Source organism: Nyctereutes procyonoides, unplaced genomic scaffold (genome assembly GCF_905146905.1).
Source record: "Nyctereutes procyonoides isolate TBG_1078 unplaced genomic scaffold, NYPRO_anot_genome, whole genome shotgun sequence".
NCBI lineage: Eukaryota > Metazoa > Chordata > Mammalia > Carnivora > Canidae > Nyctereutes > Nyctereutes procyonoides.
In genome coordinates, this window is record NW_026575049.1 from 10,570,230 (window position 1) to 10,592,501 (window position 22,272).

The 22,272-nt window shown below is 36.3% G+C and overlaps 1 protein-coding gene across 4 annotated transcripts in view; it reads right to left on the reverse strand.

Annotated features, from left to right (window-relative positions):
• Positions 1-345: 345 nt before the first annotated feature.
• MDM1 (Mdm1 nuclear protein) overlaps positions 346-22,272 on the reverse strand; it is a 29,569-nt gene continuing 7,642 nt past the window's right edge. Inside the window, exons 5-15 of one of the 4 annotated variants that reach the window (XM_055329199.1) lie at positions 18,836-19,003; positions 17,879-17,982; positions 17,698-17,797; positions 12,892-12,921; positions 12,383-12,558; positions 11,056-11,364; positions 10,122-10,234; positions 9,688-9,797; positions 4,164-4,419; positions 2,390-2,449; positions 346-1,141 (exon numbers count right to left, since the gene is read on the reverse strand). In XM_055329199.1, coding sequence (XP_055185174.1) covers positions 1,029-1,141; positions 2,390-2,449; positions 4,164-4,419; positions 9,688-9,797; positions 10,122-10,234; positions 11,056-11,364; positions 12,383-12,558; positions 12,892-12,921; positions 17,698-17,797; positions 17,879-17,982; positions 18,836-19,003 — 1,539 coding nt within the window. In that variant the 3' untranslated portion in view covers positions 346-1,028. Of the gene's footprint in view, positions 1,142-2,389; positions 2,450-4,163; positions 4,420-5,654; positions 5,856-9,687; positions 9,798-10,121; positions 10,235-11,055; positions 11,365-12,382; positions 12,559-12,891; positions 12,922-17,697; positions 17,798-17,878; positions 17,983-18,835; positions 19,004-22,272 lie in introns of those variants that run through there. The other 3 variants (XM_055329201.1, XM_055329200.1, XR_008664954.1) reach the window with 3 other exon arrangements.

Here is a 22,272-nt window from a genome sequence, read left to right on the forward strand (position 1 = left end):
TCACATGTAATATTTATGAAATTTATATTTTTTAGAAAATTAGGTTTATGATTTACAAAGTGAAGAGTAAGAAAACAAAACATGTTCTACAAGTGAAGATCAAAAAGTATGTTAAATTTTTGAAAATGAGTCTACCTTGGAAATACTGTATTTTTCTTATATTCATACAAAATTATTATGGACTTAAATTTCATTGCAAAAGAAGTAGAACATTTAGTTATCCCACTATGAGCAAAATGTTTCTAAAAGATAATTATTCCATGTAGTGACTTTCTGGAGGACAAGCCAAACACTTCAAACAAACAGAATTGAAATACTTGATCAATTTTTATTCAAAATGTCTACAAAGTTTTAACTCTCCATTATACAAATATTTTTTCAAAATTGAGACATTATTCAAATGTAAGCCAAAGTCCTTATACAAATAGAATACACACAAAGGTCAAAAATATACATATTCTCTCAGGAGACTTTGTTACATAAATAAGAAAAATATATACAGCTCATATGTTCAATTTAAAGTACAATTGTCTTAACACTGCAACCACATACAGAAGGTCCTAAAATAAAGACTACAGCAAATGTCACACGAATGACAAATTCATCTTATGACATATACAAATTATAAGGATACACATAACCAATCTTCAAGGAATATATACTTCACACCTGGATCTTAATTTTTACTTTACTTTCGTTCATTTTTCAGAATATTCTGGGGATAGGTAAAATTCATAATTCTACCAGCTATGCTTGATACAAACTTACAACATGTGAAGAAATCTACATCTTTGTACTTTGGGGTGGGTGTCAAAAGAATTCTGTAAGTTGAATTTCTATGAGCCTGTGTTAAAATTTTCCAACTAAACTGAATTGGCTATTGAAAAGTCGACCAATTCTTTTTAAGTAGGAAATGTTGGGGAAAAAATCCAAACACTTAAAAAAGTTTCAACATAGTAAAGCAATAAAGAAAAATTATGCCAATTGTTCCCTAGATTGTTATGCAACCCAACTACATATATGTTTAATTATGTTTTGCCCCAGAAATTCTCCTTCCTTTTCTGAGCTCGTGCCAGAGTTTGAAAAGCCCGGAGACTAGAAGCTGCAGAACGAGCAGAAATCTCAGATAATCTGTCCTCATCTGCAATGAAAAAATTATAATCAGTGCAGAAAATATTGCTAATAAAAGTACTGTATAATAACATTAACAGAAAATTAAAAGCATCAAGTTTTGTAATATCAATATTCACTGGTCAGAAAAAAATATTAAAATTATAAAAATAGAAGATATTGACATTTTCAGGTGAGTTCATAATAATTACCATATTAGAAATCAAACATTTTAATGTTAAATGAGCATTCTGTTTCCTGCCTGAAATCCCACAATGTCGTTACCTGATAAACACATGGCCTGTGATTTTAGCATTACTTGGAAACAATTCATCATCATACTGTCTCGTCCTACTTTAAAAAGTACAGCTGTTCTAAGCAAAAAGCTTAAGCATTTTAAAAACAAAATGCTCTACCTTAACATAAAACTTACATTTCCAAAATAATCTCACTTAAGGTAGAAATAATGTTTGACTTTAACATGCTACCCTTAATTATTACAGAAATTCCTCATTCTGAGCAAGCAAATCTATTATGTTTATTTGTAAACAATGTTTTTCTATTAAGAAGAAAATACAATTGGATTTAGTGTCCAAATGTCTGCATTTCAAAAACAGTAACTTGATTTCTAGCTCATTGAATTCTGAAAAAAGTCCTAAGTTTGCTAAGAGGAAAGAAAATCTTTAATACACATGAACTTATAATACATAAAGTATTAATTCAAATTTACTTTCAAATCCAAAATTTATAAATTCAGATAGTTCATATATTTTAGGATGAGTTAAATTAATAATTTTGATTGTTCACATCAGGAATTCAAAATTCCTCCTGCCACTATTAGAAGCAAATGAATTTGTCAGAATGACTGCTACACAAGAAAAAAAAGTCCATTTTCCCTAATCATATTTTTTTGAGAATTGAGAATTGATAATAAACACTTGAAAAAAATAATAGATATGCTAGACCAAACTCCTGAGCCCCCAGCTAGCCAGGTTGGAAAGACAGAGTATTGACCTCAAGTATAATGCTAGGCATAATCTCTTATCATGTTTGCCCTAAAAAAAAAAAATTGAAGATTTTAGGTCCCAGTTTATTCATTTGTAAATGGAGATAATTTCACACTCCTCTCAGGGTTTCACAGATCTAATGAACTAGTATCTGTGGAGGTGCTTTGTAAACTATAAAGTGCTAACCCAATGTTAAGATCATAACACTACTATAAACTACCATATAACAAAACTTCATACTTTGATCATATGTTACTTCACTACTGAAATACCTTCATCATTAAAGACTTCATGCTGAGGCAACTGGAAATTGTTCATCTTTGCTTTTCCCACTTAAAAAAAAAAGGTAGAAAAATTATCCTTCAAAGCCACTTAACAGTATATCTTATTTATAGGAAAACCTTAGTGAAAGTAGACTATCAAAAATTTTAGTGACTTTATATTTTTAATAGAAATTATCAACAGGTCATTCACTAATTTATAATATGCTAAGCAAGTATGTAAATAAACAACACAATTTCTAGAATTCTTTACAGTGACAATATTGATCTATTCTAACTTTAAAGAAATGCAGTAGGCTTCTGTTTTTAAAGATTTATTTATTTGTTGGGGAGAAGGGTGGAGAAGCAGAGAAAGAGGGAGAGAGTCTTAAGTAGGCTCTGTGGGGCTCAATCTCATGACCTTGAGATTCCGACCTGAGCTGAGGCCAGGTCAGACACTTAACTGTGCCCCGCAGGTACCTCAAGAAATGCTGTGGACTTCTGTTTAGAGATGGTAGATGGACTACACACATTTACAAAAATTACATAAACCCACAGGACAGAGAAAATGAGACAATGAGACAGCAACAAAATTTTAGTAACTGGAAAGCAAACAGAAAAGCACTGAGTGCATATCGCATACCTACGCTGAATCCTAAACCAGCAGAGGTAGGAAACCAAGAAGCAACCAATTTGTTCTCGTCTCCTGGCTCAGGTTTAGGAGTATCAAGTACCCCTGAAAATTGGAGTGAAAGTAAGGCTGAGCCAGGAAACTGCTTTAATACAACAGTCTGCCAAATCCTTTAAATCTGCACAGCTGGCTAACCACCCTTCCTCCCAAAAGTGGAATGGAGGTTTCATCTCCAAAAAGTTAGTGCTACTGTGACTAAAGGACTCAAGTTCAACAGAGGGCAAGGCACCATATTACAAACAGGGGAAATTACATATATCATTTCTCTCTTCAAAGAGATAGAACATGACATCCATAAAAGAAGAACATGATGCTGTATAAAAGGAGTAATCAGTGTTTTTTTTTTTTTTTGGAGTAATCAGTATTAAAAAAAATTCTTAAATTAAAAAATATAGCACAATTTTTTTTTTAAAACTAAGAAGGAAATAAAAATAAGTAACCCTTAAAAGACAGATGGAAAATAGGAAAGGTAAGATGAGAAAATAAGATCATGTCCAACATCAGAATAACAAGGAATGCCAGACGAGGAGGAAACAAAAAATGGAGAGGAAGGAATTACTGACTCAACAATTTGAGGAAGCTGAGGAAGCAAGCTCCCCACCTGAAAGAGTCCACTGAGTACTAGCAAAATGGAGAGATCCAGTGTAAAAGCTCAGAGTGCTGAGTGTGAAGAGTTCTTCCCTTCCCCAAAGGGAAGAAGCCACACACAATGATCAAAAATGAGAAGAGCATATGACTTCCAACAGTAAAAGTAGAAGCTAGAAAAGAGTAGACCAATGCTTAACAAAACGACAGGAAAATAACTTATGACCTTGAATTCTCCATGTAGGCAGCATTTAGCAAGATCTGAAGACATTTTTAGACATCGCACCTGGGAACGGGGCATGACTGGCATCTAGGGGTTGTGAACTGGGGTTATGGCACAGCTGAGTGCTCCAGAGAGGAGAGGAGACTTTTTCCATTTAAAGACATCTGCTATATTAACTGAAAAACTAGGTAACCTAACTTATTAACATATAGCACATACTTAAGCCTTTGCATCCATCAGTAGAACTTTCATTTTAAAAGACAAAAAATTAAAAACAAAATAATTACCATTATGCTGAAATTCTGGATCTCTCAGAGAGCCCTGAATTCGACGAGAGGGATGCCAGTAGGATGGAGCACAGGGTGGAGAAGGAGACTGCCCAGGAGTATTTGTTGGATATTCTGGAATTTTTGAAACTGGAAGAGTTACCTCAGCAAGTTTGGGAATATGATTGGCTTCAGAATCTTCCCTCAAAGGCAGGGGATCAATTGTTTTTATACCAGCAGCTGGAGAAGTCAGGAGGGATATGGCGCGACTTTCTTTCTAAGTGACAGGAAAAAAAGATACATATATATGTCCATATATATATAAAACCAAACCTTTAAACACTGAAAAGAATATAATCGTAAATAATAATAATAATAATAATAATAATTGTAAAAGCATTAGGAGAAAGTATGGGGAAAATCTATATAACCTCCATGTGAGGAAGATTTTATAATCCTACAACCACTATTGGTAGACATATTTAGCTGTATAAAAATATACAAACATTAAACAAATTTTTAAATCACAAATTTGAGGAAAATACACAATTTATATATTGACAATTATTGTTACATAAATATTTCTTTAAAAGTAGTAAAAGATAAACTAATTAAAATGAAGGATATATATAAGCAATTCAAATAGACATAAAGGACAAAGAGCAGAAATATCCTACCCTATTAGTAATCAAATAATTTCAAAATAAAAGCACCAAGGAACTAATTTTTCACTTTCCAGATTAAAAGATTAATTTTTTTTTAAAAGCCATGCTATAAAACCCAGCATTGACGAGGATGTGGAAAAAACTGGCACTCTGCTAGAGGGCTGTTGGGAGCACAATCTTCCCAGGGAACTGGTGAAACAGCAAAAGCCTTAAAACTTTGTGTTCTTTCATCATACAGTAATACTTGGGAGAATATTTACACACAAAAAGGTAATATTAGGAATAAAAAAGTAGCTGAAGGAGGATTTCTTTACAGTATTTTTTCAAAATAGAAAAATTAAGAAATAACAGTGGGCATCTAGTTTTAAAAAACTGGTTTCAATAATAAACAGCCGGTGTAACTATAGGTTGCATATCATGTCACTATTAAAATTTAGTTGTGATATTTAATGATATGTGAATATGTTCACAATGCATTGCCAAGTGAGAAAAAAATAGATTGTGAAACCTTATCTCCAGCACAACACATAAACACTGTAAACCCAAAGAACTCAAACATTCAATAGTGGTTGCCCCCGAAGAGTAGAGGGGACATCATATATTTTGTTAAGTTGGTCAGTATTTTCTATTTTCCACAGTGACAATGTATCACTTTCCTAAAAGTCCTTGTATAATTTACTTATTAGTGAGAATGCAAACCACTGAAATCAAACACAGTTCCAAATTTTCCTAATTATTGCTTATCAATGTGGCCCTTCTCATTGATTTTGGGTTTATCAGGGCAATATTCAAAACACTGCTTTCTGAACTTAGGTATCGTATCGTTTTCTGCAATTGGAGAACTTACTTGATTCAAAGCGGAGAAGGCTTGGGATCTTACCCAGAAAAACATTTCTTTTTAAATCAAGATCTAAAATAAAACCACACATCTTCCTCTTGCTTCCCTTTTTAATTATAGGTATCACTTAGGAGAACTGTTCTTTTTTTCTTTATATACACACACACACAGAGAGAGAATTTGAGATCTGCCATATTGGCGTCACTATTGCTAAAAAAAAAAAAAAAAAAAAAAAAGGCCTGAATGAAATCTCTAGAATATTTTGTAACACGTAGCATTCCCAGGTTAACTTAATGGCCTTGGTGATCTGCGTGTGAGCCCAAGGCCTTCTCACTGGCCTCACTGCCCCAGCCCCACCCCACACAGCCCATTCTCCACTGAACAGCCAGTGGTTTTATCATGAAGACCAGATCACGTTTGCTGTGTGGCTTTAAACCTTCCCAGGGCTTCCAAGTGCCTCAGAACAACATCCTCACTCCTTACCCAACCTCCCTTCCAAAGCTCACTTCCTACCCTCCCCTCTTCCCTCTCCAGGCCTCAGTCACACTGGTCTTCTCACTCTTTAAAACTCCCACTGCTGCATATTTGTACTTATTGTTCTTTCAAACTGGAAAACAGTCTCCCCTAATCTCTGCCTGGGCACATCCCTCATGAGTGAGGTCTTAGCTAAATTGTCATCTCCTCAGAGGTGCCCATCCTCATGGCCCAACGTAAAGCAACCTCACCCACACCTTTGAGGTCCTTTGTGATTTTTTTTTTTTAATTTACAGCACTTGCTACTACCTGAAATTATCTTTTTAAAAAATTATCTATTTCTCAAAATGAAACGGTAAGCTCCATGAGGGCAGGGATTACCATTACTGCTAACTACCACCTCTCCATAATTCTAATTTCTGACCACCACCTCCTGCCTTTAAAACTAATCACCACGGCTACCCTAATTTCAACAAGTCCTTAAGTCTGCCAAGACCTTCCGATGATCCTATCACCTCTGCACTGTGCCTTCCCTTCCCAAGTCCTATTTTTCTGCCCTAACCAACTCAACTTCCATGGCCAATCCTCATAATCACTTCCTGCTTATATCTTAACTCCCTGACCCCCTTTCTCATTTCCTCTTTCTCCCTTAACAAAACACGGACCCCAATTAAATCCAACTCTCTACTTACCCTGCACCTCTGCAGCCAAACATGTCTGGAGGAAAACACACAATTCATCCTGACTGGTCTTACATCAAATCTGTGACCACTAGCCTTAAATGGGCCCTTCAGGCTGCCCTGCATTATCTCACATTTCCCTGGCCCGCTCCCTCTCCCACTCTCGGAAAAAGACTACTCTCTGCCTTCTTCTCTTTACTCAAACTTCCAACCTTTTCTTCCCCAGCCTTCTTCTCAGCAAGGGTCTTTCTTCATGTGTTACTAAGAAACAATCCAGACACTTTCCCAAAGCCCCCATCATCACATCTCCCTATTTTATCTGCAGTGCTCACATATTCTGCATCCTCTGTAACAAGGAAGGAATTGTCAGAGTGCCTAAAATCAACAATTCCACTCGTACCTCTCCCGCATCCTACGCAACATCTCGAGAGTGCTTGGCACTCAGTGCACAGGTGCAAAGGGGCTGCATCATCTTTCTCTGCCTTTAAAACTGCTTTTGTTGGGGCTCCTGGGTGGCTCAGTGGGTTAAGTGTCTGCCTTCAGCTCATGATCTCAGGGTCCTGGGATTGAGCCTCGCATCAGGCTCCCTGCTCAGAGGGAAGTCTGCTTCTGACTTTCTGTCCCTCTCCACTACTTCTGCTCCCTCTCTCTCTCAAATAAATCATAATATTTAAAAAAATCTTTAAAAAGCTGTTCTTGTCAACATATAAATGTGCTGTTATCTCCTTTCCTTCATCTTAACCTTACTCCCGACTACCATCTGTTACTCCACTCCCCTTCATGGAAAAGACTCTTAAAAGAATTGTCTATGGGCAGCCCGGGAGGCTCAGCGGTTTAGCACCACCTTTAGCCCAGGGCTTGATCCTAGAGACCCGGGATCGAGTCCCACGTCGGGCTCTCTGCATGGAGCCTGCTTCTCCCTCTGCCTGTGTCTCTGCCTCTCTCTCTCTCTGTCTCTCATGAATAAATAAATAAAATCTTAAAAAAAAAAAAAAGAGCTAGAAAACAAATCTCAGGTCTAAAAAAAAAAAAAAATTGTCTGTGATGACTGCCTCCGATTCCTCTCATTTCTCTGGAACTCACTTGCACTTAGGCTTTTGTCCCTCCCCACCACCAAAACTGCCTTTTGTCAAGGTCACTGATGACATCCCTGTTGCCAAATCCAATCATCAGTTCTCATACCTTCCTGATCCATCAGTAGCACTGACACTCCGCCCTCCATGACACCTCCAAGGTACCAGTCTCCTATTTCCCACCACCTCGCTGGCTATTCCTCCTTAGCCTCTTTGTTGGTCACACTTCAACTACCCTGTATCAAAAAACGGGGGTTGACACCTGCCTATCCATACTCTTCTCTCTCTCTCCCCACTCCCCTGAGGATCTCCCCTAGTCTCAAGACCTCACATACCTGTGCCATCTATATGGTAAAGAGATGCAAATCAGTATCTGCAGCCCAACCTCTCCTCCCATACTCCAAACTCAGAAAGGCAACTCCTACTCAACATGTCTACTTGTACATCTAATAAGCTTCTCAAATGTAATGTGTTCAAAATAGAACTCTTTGTTTCCCCTTACAAACCTTTTCCTTATACTCTCCTCCCCATCTCAGTTCAATGGCAACTCCATCCTTACTGTACAGGCCAAAAATCTTGAGTTGTCCTTGATTCTTGTCTTTCTCCCATTCTGTATCTTAACCATTAGCAACTCTCGGCAGCTACGCCTTCGATGCATATCCGGAATCAGACTTCATCGCATCACCTCCACTGCTACCACTATGAACCAAACCACCACCACTTCTTGCCTGGATATTGTAATGGACTCCTATCTAGTTTCATGCCCCTGCTCTTGCAACCCTACTGTCTTTCCCCAACACAGCAGGCAGAGTAACCATGGGAAAACCTGAGTCAAATCACATCACTCCTCGCCCCTCCAAAGGCTTCCCATTTCATTCAAAATAAAATTCAAAGTCTTTGTTACACCCAATAAGGCCCTATACAGTTTAGTTCCCCACTATGCCTCCAAACTCATTGCCTTTTCTTGCTCTCCCTTCTCTTGCTCTCTGCTCCAGCCACACTCACTTTCTGCCTGGTCCTCAAGGAATCAGATACCTGATTGCCTCAGGGACTTTGCACTTTCTCTTCCTTTTGCCGAGAATGCCTTCCTATATATGCATGTGGGTTAATCTCTCGCCCACTTCAGATTCTGCTCAAATGCAACCCTCTCAGCAAGAACTTCCTATTCACTTCCCTTGCTTTATTTTTCTTAGTACTTATCACTATCTAGAACACTATGTATTGTATCTACTTATCCTGTTTATTGTCTCTCTTCTTCACTAGAACAGAAGCTCAAAAAGGGCCAGAATTTTTACCTGATTCTTTCACGGCTATATCTCCAGTCCTAAAACTGCCTGGAATACAGCTGGAATACAACTGCCACACAGTAGATGCTCAATAAAAACTATTACTTTTCTTCTCTCTCTTCCTGTTGAGTTAGTATTGATAAGACTTAAAAGTGTATCAGCAGAGAAGAACCTGGGTGACTCAGTTAAGTGTCTGCTTTCAGCTCAGTTCATAATCTCAGAGACCTGGGATCAAGCCTCATGTCTTGGGCTCCCTGCTCAGCAGGGAGTCTGCTTGTCCCTCTCCCTTTGCTTGTGCTCTTTTAAATAAATAAATAAAATCTTTAAAAAAAAAGTGTATCAGCAGAAATAGAATGCCACTGCCAGAAATAAACAATTTAATGCCTTTGCCTTACTAAAAACAGGTTAATAACATCATCTCCACATGATACACAGAATTTTCTAAAATGTGAATCTATCATTTCATTCCATGCAACTAAAACAATCATGTCCTAAAAAGATGCTTTTCTCCCAAAATATAAGTACTTACCTTCCTAAAATCATTCTTTGCAGATTCTACGACATCCTGAGAAGACATTCTTTTCCTCGGTTCGGGGACGGAAGGCCTCACTTTAGAGGGAGACACTAAAACAGCACCACCTAGGAAAATACAGAAGATTGGGCAGCTCTGATGGCCCAGCGGTTTGGCGCTGCCTTCAGCCCAGTGCCAGATCCTGGAGACCCGGGATCAAGTCCCACGTCAAGCTCCCTGCAGGGAGCCTGCTTCTCCCTCTGCCTGTGTCTCTGCCTCTTTCTCTCTCTCTCTCTCTCTCTCTCTGTGTGTCTCTCATGAATCAATAAATAAAATCTTTAAAAAAAAAAAAAAGAAAGAAAGAAAGAAAAATACAGAAGACAACAAGTCTCAAACCAAATTCTCATGTAGAAAAAGTACGTAAAATAAGAACTACAGTGTTTGCCCCTTACCAACAGCTGGAGTGGTGAGATCATGATGAGTCCTTTGGATTCCACCAAGTTCTCTCAGCTTTGGAGTAGGAAGCCTGCCTTCTCTTCCAGAAGATACAGAAGAAGAATCTGACCTATAAATACAGTCTACTATGAAGCATTTTCTCCAGAAAATAAAATTTAAAATACTTTGTCATTATTGTGCAATAATAAAATACGTAATTTATAAGATAAGGCCATTTTGTTTCTGAAAAAAATAACAAATCCACATGCAATTGAAAGTGACTGAATAAAAAAAAAATTAAAAAAAAAAAAAGAAAGTGACTGAATACTAGAAAAGAGGGGAAGATCACTGCAAGTCAGCAACACAGAACATAGAATTCCTCCATTAAATCAGGGCCTAAGGTTCCTATTAGGTGCAAAACCCATGACTGAATGATAAGGGATTTAGATTATGAGCCAAAAGCACCATTATCAGTGATAGAGAACCACCTCCCAGAGCAGTTAACATACATATCAACATATCAACAAGAATTAGCTATTTGCAGAAATCACTTATTTTAATATCATCAAACATTATCTTTCTTTTTGGTAAAACATTTGATATTGAAGAGTATCAGCTATTTTCCTTAAATCATAAAGAAAGCCATGGTCCCAGACACATTTACAAAACTGGCAGGTCAGAACTGATGGAACATATTAAAATGATTCTATAACTACTGCCGCCCAAGTAGCTTAGTGTTCAAGTGTTCAACTACCAATTACTGGTGACTCAAATACCTGCGTGAACCAAATTATACATCAGATACAAATGCCTGCATTGTGACATTAAAGTAACATCTGTTCTCTCTGAGTCATAAAACCAGGAGTGTAAGCCACTGAACTTAGTGACAAAACAAAAAATATGAACCATGTGCATAATGCTTCCATATACCGATTAACTTAAAACTCTCACCCTTCTTTTATCTTGTCTGCCTTAGATTTTTCATGTACTTCCAACTTGTCCAGCTCTCCCGAATGAACCTGCTTGTCCTTTTCCATTTTCTCCTCCTCCTCCCCCTCCTCCTCTCGCAGCTGTTTCTGCATCCCCTCATTGGTGTTCTCTGCATCCCACGCCAGGCGCCTTCTAACAGGTAGGGTGGGAGCATCTGACATGCCCAATTTCTCTGTGGTATTTTTCTGGGGCTGCTCTTCCAAAACAGGCCTTTTTTCTTCCAGTGTTGTAGGAGGACACTTCTGCAAAGTCTTATGGCTTGTAGGATCTCTACATAACAAAAAAGTTTCAAACTTGAGTTTGAGCTTATACTAATTTTAACGAGTCTATCATTCCCTTCCAATGTTCACTACTATGTTTCCCACAAGTATTACCTTGCCCAGGTACTGAAGAAAGAAATCAAATTAAGAGTTCACAGGACAGTATAATAAAGTAATGCTACAATTTGGATTTTCTATTAAAATACTCCAAAATAAAATATATGCATCTTCTCTCACTCCTACCCTCACAAGGCATGCCCATACCACCGCTGACAACATGCATGGGTGTCCCCGGACTGGCATTTACACACATACATTAGGACTCTACATAGTCTAATTTTTTCACTTGTCAATTAGGGTTTATGCACAAACTCAAGTGTACTTGAGGATCAAGCAAACTGATTCAAATTTTACACTTTAGGTAATCTTTTTCAGACATTCCTAAGGAATGGATTTTGTGGTGAACTTTTAAGATCAGATGTCATAATTAGAACTTATAGATCAATTAGGCTTATATGATGATATTAATAAATACTAGAACAACCAAAATATAATTTGCTACAAATCAAAGTGCTATTTCTCTTACAAACAGTTAAATAATGTTCACTTTAAAACCCAAAAGAGCAGAGAACTCTCCCATAGAATCAGGGCCTAAGTGTCATATTAGCCACATAAATCCATTAACAAATGGTGACAGGATGTACTACTAGCTTATATTCTCTAAGTTGTCATTGTTGTTGCTGCCTTTTCTTCTTACTTTTTTAAAGTTCTTTCCATCTACTGCATAATCATCCCTATTCTCTACCCTTAAGAGACATTATTTTAAAAAAGTAACATTATAAAGTCTAGTCTTCCAGATTTAATTATTATTTACACAAAGCTTTATGTCTCACAGAGAATAAACTAAAATAATGAATAATCTCATCCGACTAGAAGACAAATTTTGAGTGGTCATGTCATTTTCCTGTGATTCCATGACCTACTTAAGCTACAAGACTTTTTTGCCGTCCACAAAGAACATAGCTCACCCAGCAAGATCTAGAGCTCTAATGTTACTACTAATAGTTCCTTCTGAGCTTGTTGTGGAGGAGACGTCCCAACAGCGATTGTTATCAGACAGAAGCTGATTCAGATGGTCCCGAGAAAAATGTGTTCCTTGAACTCGTTTCCTATAAAACTCCGCCTTCTCTCGGAGTTCTTTAACCTACACAGGAGAGTTGAGACACTGTGTGTTACTTTGAATGCTCGATTGCAAATTTCACCACGCTGCTTATCAACAATAATGCACAAATACAGCCAGAGACCAAAGAGAAGGGAAGACAAAAGGAGCCACAGACATTCATCAGACTACGCACATTTTGAGCAGAAATTAAAACAGTCAAGCTAAAGCGCAATGCAGTTATTTTATTTTAGGCCAGCGGGCAGGAAGAACTTGCAGCAGTTAAGAAAAATATTGACACCTACTTCTTATTTCGACTGAAATTACACAAGTACTCTATGCATTATTACAGTTTTTAAAAACTCAAAAGCAACCAACCTCCGCATACCACATGGCATTTAGAGAAGCCTAGGAGAGGAATATAGAAACATAACTTAATGACAGGTTAATGTCATAATGGAACATTAATGGGAATCAATGAAATACCTTATTATTCTTCCTTCTAAATATATAACAAACTTGTCAATCAATATTTTAAAAATAATTTTTAGTAATATTTAATTCACTAAGCAAGATGTCCTATTACTACCTGGAAACACAGCCACATTCCCACATGGCTGAAATGCTATCAACAACAGGTAACCTAATTATTATTCCCACTTCCCCATGTCTGGAAGAGTAGTGACATGCCACAAACCCCTACCCTTTCTGTCCTAGCTGCTACTACTATGGAGCTCCCAGTGAGAGAATCATGAGACTGCCCTCTCTCAATTGTTCGACATTCCCTAGGCATCAGCAAAATCTCAACTTTAAAAAAAAAAAAGTATTAAATAAAATATCCCACAAAATAACAATTGTAATATATTCAGCAAAGTGACAATTCAAAAAACTGTTCTGATGAACTATAAGGTAATTTGAATTCCCTAATATGCAAAGAACATTTTTTCATTTGGAACGAAGCCTTTTATACTCTCTGAAACCCTTTAATTTTATACGTCACACTGCCACCTGCTGGCTTCCCTAAATTCAATTCCACAATGCAAAAAAATTAAGTTGCAGCTTAAAATTATTACAAATCATCTTTATTTATTCTTTAAAAACTCAACTTTTCCTATCATAAAGATGGACTAATAACGTTAAAAGGATATGCAGATGCTGTCTGCTAAAATTTTCTTTCACTTATAGGCAAAAAGCAAATAAACTTGGCATTGCAAAAGCACCTGGGGAAACACATCCTCAGTTCCTTAAGGAGACACTCCTGAATGCAAAGGGATGAAAGTGTTACATCTGCAGGGAACCCGAAAGCAAAGGACAGTACCTGTCATGGTGGCTAAGAAACCATATAATCCGAGCAGAGTCCTACTGGCCTAACAAACCAAACCTGAAACATTCCTTAAGGATAATGCAAAATATTTTCTTCACTGCCAAGAAAAACTGAGCCATGTTCATTTATCATTTCTGTTAACTCCTAAACTTTAAATTACCAGTAATGGTTTTTGTATTTAACAGATGGAACTGAGATATACAGTTTGAGTCCATTAACCAGGGTGTTCTGCTGTTAAGTAGGCTCCACGCCCAATGTGGGGCTTGAACTCAGGACTCCAAGATCAAGAGTTGCATGCCCTACCAGCAGAGCCAGCCAGGTACCCTCTCACCAGGGTGTTTTGAATGCACAGAGGTCTTGTTATAAAAGTGCCTTGATATAATCCAGATCTTATTTCTATTAAGTCCTCTCACGTTTCAAATGTTTCACAGCTGCATTATCACCTACATGATAAAATCTTCAAGCTTTAGCACAGCTTCCTCCTCCAGTCTCAAAGGCCTTCATGCATATCCTCATTAGTACTTATTTCATTCCACTGGAATTAATTGCTCTTGTCATTCTCCCCCATTAATCTATAAACCACACAATGTGAAGGAAAATGCAGCACACAACCTGTCCTGAGTATGGATTCAGTGCTAGGCCTGAGCTAGATGGCTGGTAGCCAAAGATAAGCAAGAAAGTCCCTGCAGCACTCAGTGTGCTCACAGTCTGATAGAGGAGGCCAACTTTCTCCTCCTTGATAAATTATCATAATACTGTATAGTCTATGCCATAATAATTGAAGGAATGGTTCAAATGCAGCCTGACTGTGTAAGGTGAGCTGGGAAGGAACAGCAGAGAAGGCTGCATTTCATCCAGGTGGGAAGACCTATTGTCTGATGAATGAGAGGAAGGATAAATATCCCCTCCATGTGAACAGTAATCCAGTTTTGTTAACAATATTTAAAAAAAAAAAAACCAGATACTATGGAAATTCTATAAAGCTTTGTTCAATTCTATTTGTTACTGACATTCAAAACTCAATGTTTTAAACTTATCATCAATCTTTATTAATAATCCTAGTGTTAATGTTATAGTGGTTTACAAATATATGATTTTAGACTTCTAGATCCTAAACTAGGATGAAAAAAATAGAAAGTTGGTATTTCCTAAGCAAGCTATTCTACTAGAAAAAGAAAAAAAAAACCCTAATGGTATGAATTCAGTCTCAAGAACCAATAAGCAGAGCCACTAAAAAGGATATGAACTTAAACGCAATTAAAACAACACATACATCCTTTCCAAGTAATGCCATCAGATTATAGGATATAAATGCTTTAAGTAGAATGTTTTCATTTCTCAATTTCTTTGTCCAAAATAAGAATTCAACTAAGTTGTTTAACATTTATATACAGAAAATTCAGATTAAAAAACAGATTAAAAAATAAAATTTTTCCCCAAAAGTTATCCCCCTCAAAATGAGTCATCTTTATGCGTAGCCATCCTTACAATATCTGTCAAATTACAGTATGTCTCTCAAATGTGGGACTTTATCTTAAAGTCCTATTTGTGGAAGATACATTAGAAAAAAAAGTATCTCAACTAACGTTTGGATTAGAAAATTATCTAACAATCAAGAAAAAAGAAAATTTAACAGGTTCAGCAGTTATTCTAAGGATGAGATCGAACAATCACAACATGCTAGTTACTATTAAAAACCACCTTAAAATAAATAAATAAATAAATAAATAAATAAATAAATAAATAAATAAATAAATAAAAATAAAAACCACCTTATAAGTGAGCGTTTTAAAAAGCAATAGTGCCAGTGGTTATATAATGGAGACAACAAATATAAGTCACTGGACAAATAAAATCAACCACCCTAATATTATATGAATAGGTACTTGGGTCTTGGGATAAGATACCCAGGCACTAGAGTATAAATAAATAGATTCAAAAAGTTTAATATTTCAAACAACATAGGAGGAAATGAATATGATATAGGGACTAGAAAACTATAACAGGACTCAAAAAGTTAACATTCTAATTATAATAAAATCACTGATGTCCAAGTGCATTTGAAGAGCGTGAATAATATTCTTTCATGAAATGTTAGGAATGGGAAATAAGGGAGTACCCTATATGTAGATACTTCATAAGCAGCCACAAAAGTAAATGTCTTCAAGTTAAAAATAAAATCTAAGATTTAAGTAAAATATGGCCCACCCTAAATATTTATGACCTGGTTAACTGAAACAGCTATCAGCATCAGTATAAAATTTAGCTAAAACTTATTCTTTTCTAGCTCCAATTCACTATTTGAATTATTTTGCCTGCAGAGGTTAAGGCAAACAATAGCACTAAACATTAACAACCACCATTAGCAATGAATTTTTTTTTTAAGTCTAAAAAAGTCAAGATGGATCTTAAATTAACATCAACACAAATGTTTTCTTCCATCAGGGCAGGATAAGGACTATCATTTTATCATGACTCCAGGCATAATCCTCTAGTACACTAAATTTTTAGAACTGAGGTCTAAATATCAACTTGTCTTAATTTAATGAAGTCTCTTTCCAAAACAAGAAGCCTCTTGTGAGCCCAACCCAGGGAAGCCCCTAAATCTAACAGCTCAGTGGCTAACACCTAATAATTGGCCACACTAGCTCTCTATGGCCATGCTCTGTACCCTGCTGCCTCTGCCCCCAGCTTTTCCTCATTCCCTTTAAGACTGCTCAGAGCTCCTCACCAAGGTCTGGCATGGCTGTAAACCAGTCAGGAGTTTCACTGACACTACTCCTTTGCTTCATCAGGCCTGCTCCCGATGCTCTTCTTTTTAACTTTATTTCACCAGGGTGACTATGTGAATTTTGACTCCACCAATATTTGGGACGGCTTCAAGATTGGCCCTTTACTCTGCTGTACTGCTGCTGAGCTATATGCTCAAGTAAAGAGCAGCCACAGTGGAAAGAATCAGGTAACCTCCTGAAACAACATGTGGAATACAGGAATCTCACCAGGACATTGGTCTGGGAGCTGCCAGGGCAAAGAGCCAGCAGCTCAAAGAACGAACGCCTTCCTCCAGAGGCTCATTACATGTTTAACTTTTGGCTATGGCTTCAAGTACAGAGCTAAATAAAAGATTCATTCCCCATCCAAATTCCCTCTCTCTTCACAATGAAGGGGGATGGGATGTTTTACTAAAGTCTAAACTGTTTTACTTTTGCTTATTCACACAGAAAAAGGCAGGGAAACCATCAAGATGTGGTTTAAAAGATGATAGTTACACAACAACCCAAAAAAACCCTCCACTGTTGCTGACTGTAAGAAGCTTCCCAAAGATTACCCTTTCCCTCAAACCTTTCTTTCGGATCCTCAGAATTTCTCCCACATGTCAGGGTATTCCAATACTAGAACTCAAACCTCTATCAACACAGGCCACTCCCCCCTTACGCTTACAGACCATAAGAGTTACACACCGCCAGTGGATTCCACTGTCAGACAAACTAATCTTGAAAATTAATCTTCAATTGAGAGAGTGGAGGTCTGGATATTATTAAGAAAACTACAATGCTATAATTCTATAAACTGAATTGGATTAACACAATGAAACCTTGGTTGTAAAAACCTTTTTAACTTAAAAGACTTTAATAATAAAAATCTCTAGTTGAAAAAGGAACTATTTGATATAAAAAAATAAACATGCTCATAAACTATATCCTAACACATAACTTTAAGTTCCAGATACTTTCAGTGTTACTACTGTATCACATATCTTTAAACTATTGTCTATTACTAAATGAAACTCATGTGAAATCAAACTGGGTGGGATACAGGCTCAAAGAAAATGTGGGCTTACTGAGCTTATGTATACTCACCTGGTCTGGTATGTTTTCCTTCACACGGGTCCAAGCCCCAGCTTTATATAAATACTGGGCTGGGCTCAAAAATTTTGCCCTATATTCAGAATTCACCTTCCTAACAAAAATGAAATAAGAGTAAATATTTCAGCATGTTAGTCATCTAAATACCATGATATTTTTCTTCTAAAATACATACCCAAGCCTTTGATGTCTCCAAGGAGTAAGCTTCTTTTTAGGCTGGCTTGACTCTTTTGATTCCATCTCTGCTTCTAATCTTAAAGGATCATCTGTTTTATCATACTACAATGGAAATAATTTAAACATTTTATGCTTAAAATGTTATACATTAAAGTGAAAACATAAATGTTATAAAGTATAACTGGACACCGTATTACAATTCTGTTTATGGAAGTAGTTTTAACTACTAAGATAACCTAGAAGTCACAAGGAATTGACAAGCAAGTTTTAAAACTAGTATACTTTGGTTTTTTGAAGTATAGCTCAGGATTTGGTTCATTTTACAACAAAGAAATTTTATATCCTTGGCTAGGAAAAAAAAAAACTTTTAATTAACAAACATCTAAATAAATAAACTCGATGTTACTACCTATTGAACAATTCTTTTACATTTGCCTTTGATATTCAAATTTACATTTAATTGTGTTGTAGTAATTAAGTAGGCTTCATGTTGGGCGTGGAAACCTACTTAAAATTTAATTAATTAAAAACTTAAAAATACATGTATATATGCATATTTGTGTTTGATTTCCATTATTTAAAGTATGTGTTTCTATCTCTACTGTCACCCCTATAGCTCACATTACTGTAAGGCCAATTATTTGCTATTACACATGGTAGACTTACCTGCTGTATTGCCAAGCACTTGCCACAGTATTATATTTATTTAATTACATCTTTGTCTCCCCACCAGCACAAGAGCTGCATGGGGCTTAGTGTGGTTATCATTGTATTCTCAGTACCTACCCAGTGCCTGGCTCCCAGTAAGTGCTTAATGAAATGAGACACTTAGTGAACAAACAAATGAATAAACTAGCTAAAACCAAAAGTTTCGGGTAGCATTTGGTAAAAGAAAATGTGTAGAGTCTAAAATAATTTTTTTTTATTTTGTTTAAAGTTAAGAGTTGATGAATACCTTCTTTTCAGGAGATACTGCTTCAAAATTTCCGTTATCTTTCAAATCATTTCTTAATTTTGGTTCTTTCACTGGAGATAAACCTTTGAAATTTCTTCTGTATTCAGTTTCATGGATGACTGAGTTACCTTTGAATTGTGGAACAAATTTGCTTTTATTGTGGAAAACCTTAAAACAAAAATTACTGTAGTTTAGTTCTTTTGTTGGTTAAATATACAAAACTTAGTTTTTCAATTGCTTTAAGAATTTCACATATAAAATTGAATTACAGGATACCAAAAAAGTAAAATTATATGACTGTTTATAATGTCATTTCATATACATCAAAAGGACAACAAAAGCAAAAACAGACAAAATGGACTGCATCAAACTAAAAAGCTGCCATATAGGAAGGAAAACAATCAACAGAGTGAAGAGGCAACCTATGGAATGGGAGAAAATATCTACAAATACTATATCTGATAGGTTAATTATTCAAAATATATAAGGAACTCAATTCAGTAACCAGAAAACAATCTGATTTCAAAAATGGGCAAAGGAGGGGAGCCTGGGTGGCTCACCCAGTTAAGTGTCTGACTCCTGATTTCAGCTCAGGCCCTGATCTTAGGGTCCTAAGATTGAGCCCCACATCACAGTCTGCACTTAGCAGGCAGTCTGCTCAAGGATTCTCTGTCTCCCTCTCCCTCTGCCCTCCCTCCTGTGTAGGCTTTCTCTCACTCTCTGAAATGAATAAAATCTTTTTAAAAAAAAACTTTAAAATTTTAAAAAATAGGCAAAGGGACATAAACACAGACACAAATAACAATGGAACAGAATAGAAAGCCCAAAAATAACCTTGTGCATATATAGTCAATTAATTTATAACAAAAGAGACAAAAATTGGGAAAGTATAACCACTTCAATAAATGGCGTTGAAAAAATTTGACAGTCACATGCAGAAAAATGAAACTAGACCTTATCAATCAGACCAAAATGGGTCAGAGATGCAAATATAAGACCTAAAACTATAACTAGAAGAAAACATAGGCAGTAAGCTCCTTGACATTGGTGTTGGCAATGATTTTTTGGATTTGACACCAAAAGCAAAGGCAACAAAAGCAAAAATAAACAAGTAGGACTATATCAAACTAAAAAGCTTTTGTATAGCAAAAGAAAGCACCAACAATGGGGATCCCTGGGTGGCGCAGCGGTTTGGCGCCTGCCTTTGGCCCAGGGCACAATCATGGAGACCCGGGATCGAGTCCCACGTCGGGCTCCCGGTGCATGGAGCCTGCTTCTCCCTCTGCCTGTGTCTCTGCCTCTCTCTCTCTCTCTCTCTCTCTGTGACTATCATAAATAAATAAAAAAAAATTAAAAATAAGAAAATAAAAAAATAAAAAAGCACCAACAAAATGAAAAGGCAAACTATGGAATGGGAGAAAATATTTGCAAATCATATATCTGATAAGGGGCTAATAACCAAAATAATAAAGAACTACAACGCAGTAGAAAAGCAAACAATCCGGTTAAAAAATAGGCAGAGGAACTGAATAGACATTTTTCCAAAAAAGACATACAGATAGCCAACAAGTATATGAAATGGTGCTCAATATCACTCATCATCAGGGAAATGTACAAAACCACAATGAGTTATCAACTCACACCTGTTCAAATAGCTATCAAAAATACAAAAGATGACAAGCGTTAGCAAGGACATGAAGAAAAGAGAACCCTTGTACATTGTTGGTAGGAATGTAAATTAGTACAGTCATTATGGAAAACAATATGAAGGTTCCTCAAAAAATCAAAAATAGAACTACCATATGATCCAACAATTCCACTTCTGGGCACGTTCCCAAAGGAAATGAAATAAGTATTTCAGAGATACCTGCATTCCCACATTCACTGCAGCATTATTCATAACAGTCAAGATATGGAACCAACCTAAGTGCCCACAAACAGATGAATGGATAAAGAATATGATACATACAATTAAAGGAATATCATTCAGCCTTAAAAAAAGAAGGAAATCCTGTCATTTGCAAAAAAAAAAAGAAGAAGATGAAGAACATATGCTAAGTAAAATAAGCTAGACACAGAAAGACAAATACAGTAGATCTCACTTATGTGAAATCTAAACAAGTGCAACTCACAGACACAGAGAATAGTGGTTACCAGGGACTAGGGGGTGGGAGAAATGGAGACACACTTGTCAAAGGGTACAAAGCTCCAGTTTGCACAATGAGTTCTGAAAATCTAAGTACAACATAGTGACCATAGTTAATACTACCATATTATATGAAATGTGCTAAGAGGGTAAATCCTACCACACACATACACACAAAGGCAACTGCGAAAAATGTGTTGATTAACTTGATTATGGTATTTCACAAAGGACATACATATCAGAACATTACATGTACACTGTATCATTTTTATTTGTCAATTATACCTCAATAAAGCAGGGGGAAAAATCCAAAAATCAACTTTCTACATTCATTGTTTTGAATAATAGTTACTATAATAAAAAATAACATTTAAAGCAAAAAAAAAAAATGAACCATATCTTTTCTCCTCCATTTCCTATCCCTCCCTCTCAGCAGTATGGCAAAGGGATAAGTAAAATAGGCATATTTTAATGATATGAACAAGACATTCACTTTATAGAGCAATTCTGTTAGTTCTACAGGTTTTTTTCCTTCCTTGATATCAACTTTTTTTCTTCCTCCAAAAAGAGAAAGATTAATATTTTGAATGTCTGATATGATCATTTGTTCAGTTTTAGTCCTTTACTTGCTTATCCTTAGCTTAATGCAAGGGGAAAAAATAGGTAATTATTATCTTTTTAGTTTTAAACATTTTCATTTATCCTTAATATTTTACAATATGGTTTCTATTGCACCACTGATTACAAAGAAAGCAAAAGGAAAAGACATGGAGGGCAAATGAGATATATTATTGCTTAGCAATGCTGAATAATGCATCTTCATTCAGACCAAATCCAGAGTATCTTTTTCCTGAGTATAGCCTCAAAACTTTTCTGCCAAAAATTGTTCAGACCGCTGTACATATTAATATAAGACATCCTTTCAGAAAACAGGTGTTTGGTAAAATAGGACCAAATAGCTCTTTTAGAGGTTCCCTATCAACAAGCATTGAAAGTTTCCGTCACATGGTTCTTCAAACTACAGACCCTAAAATGGATACGCTTTGAATCAACAAAGAGCATTTGCTTCCCCCAAAAAATATTAGAAACCCTCACTGATGAAAGCAGTAAAGCTACTAAGTGAAGGTACTGCTAGTGATTTATCTCATAATATCCTCGTGGGCCCATAAAAGAGCATTTCTGAAGCACAATGTTTCTCCTGAAATATGTAAAAGCCATCAGTGGGGCTTTGATTTGAATCAGCTTTAGCTGATAAAGGGGAAATGCTCTACAAAAACTGAACAATTACAAT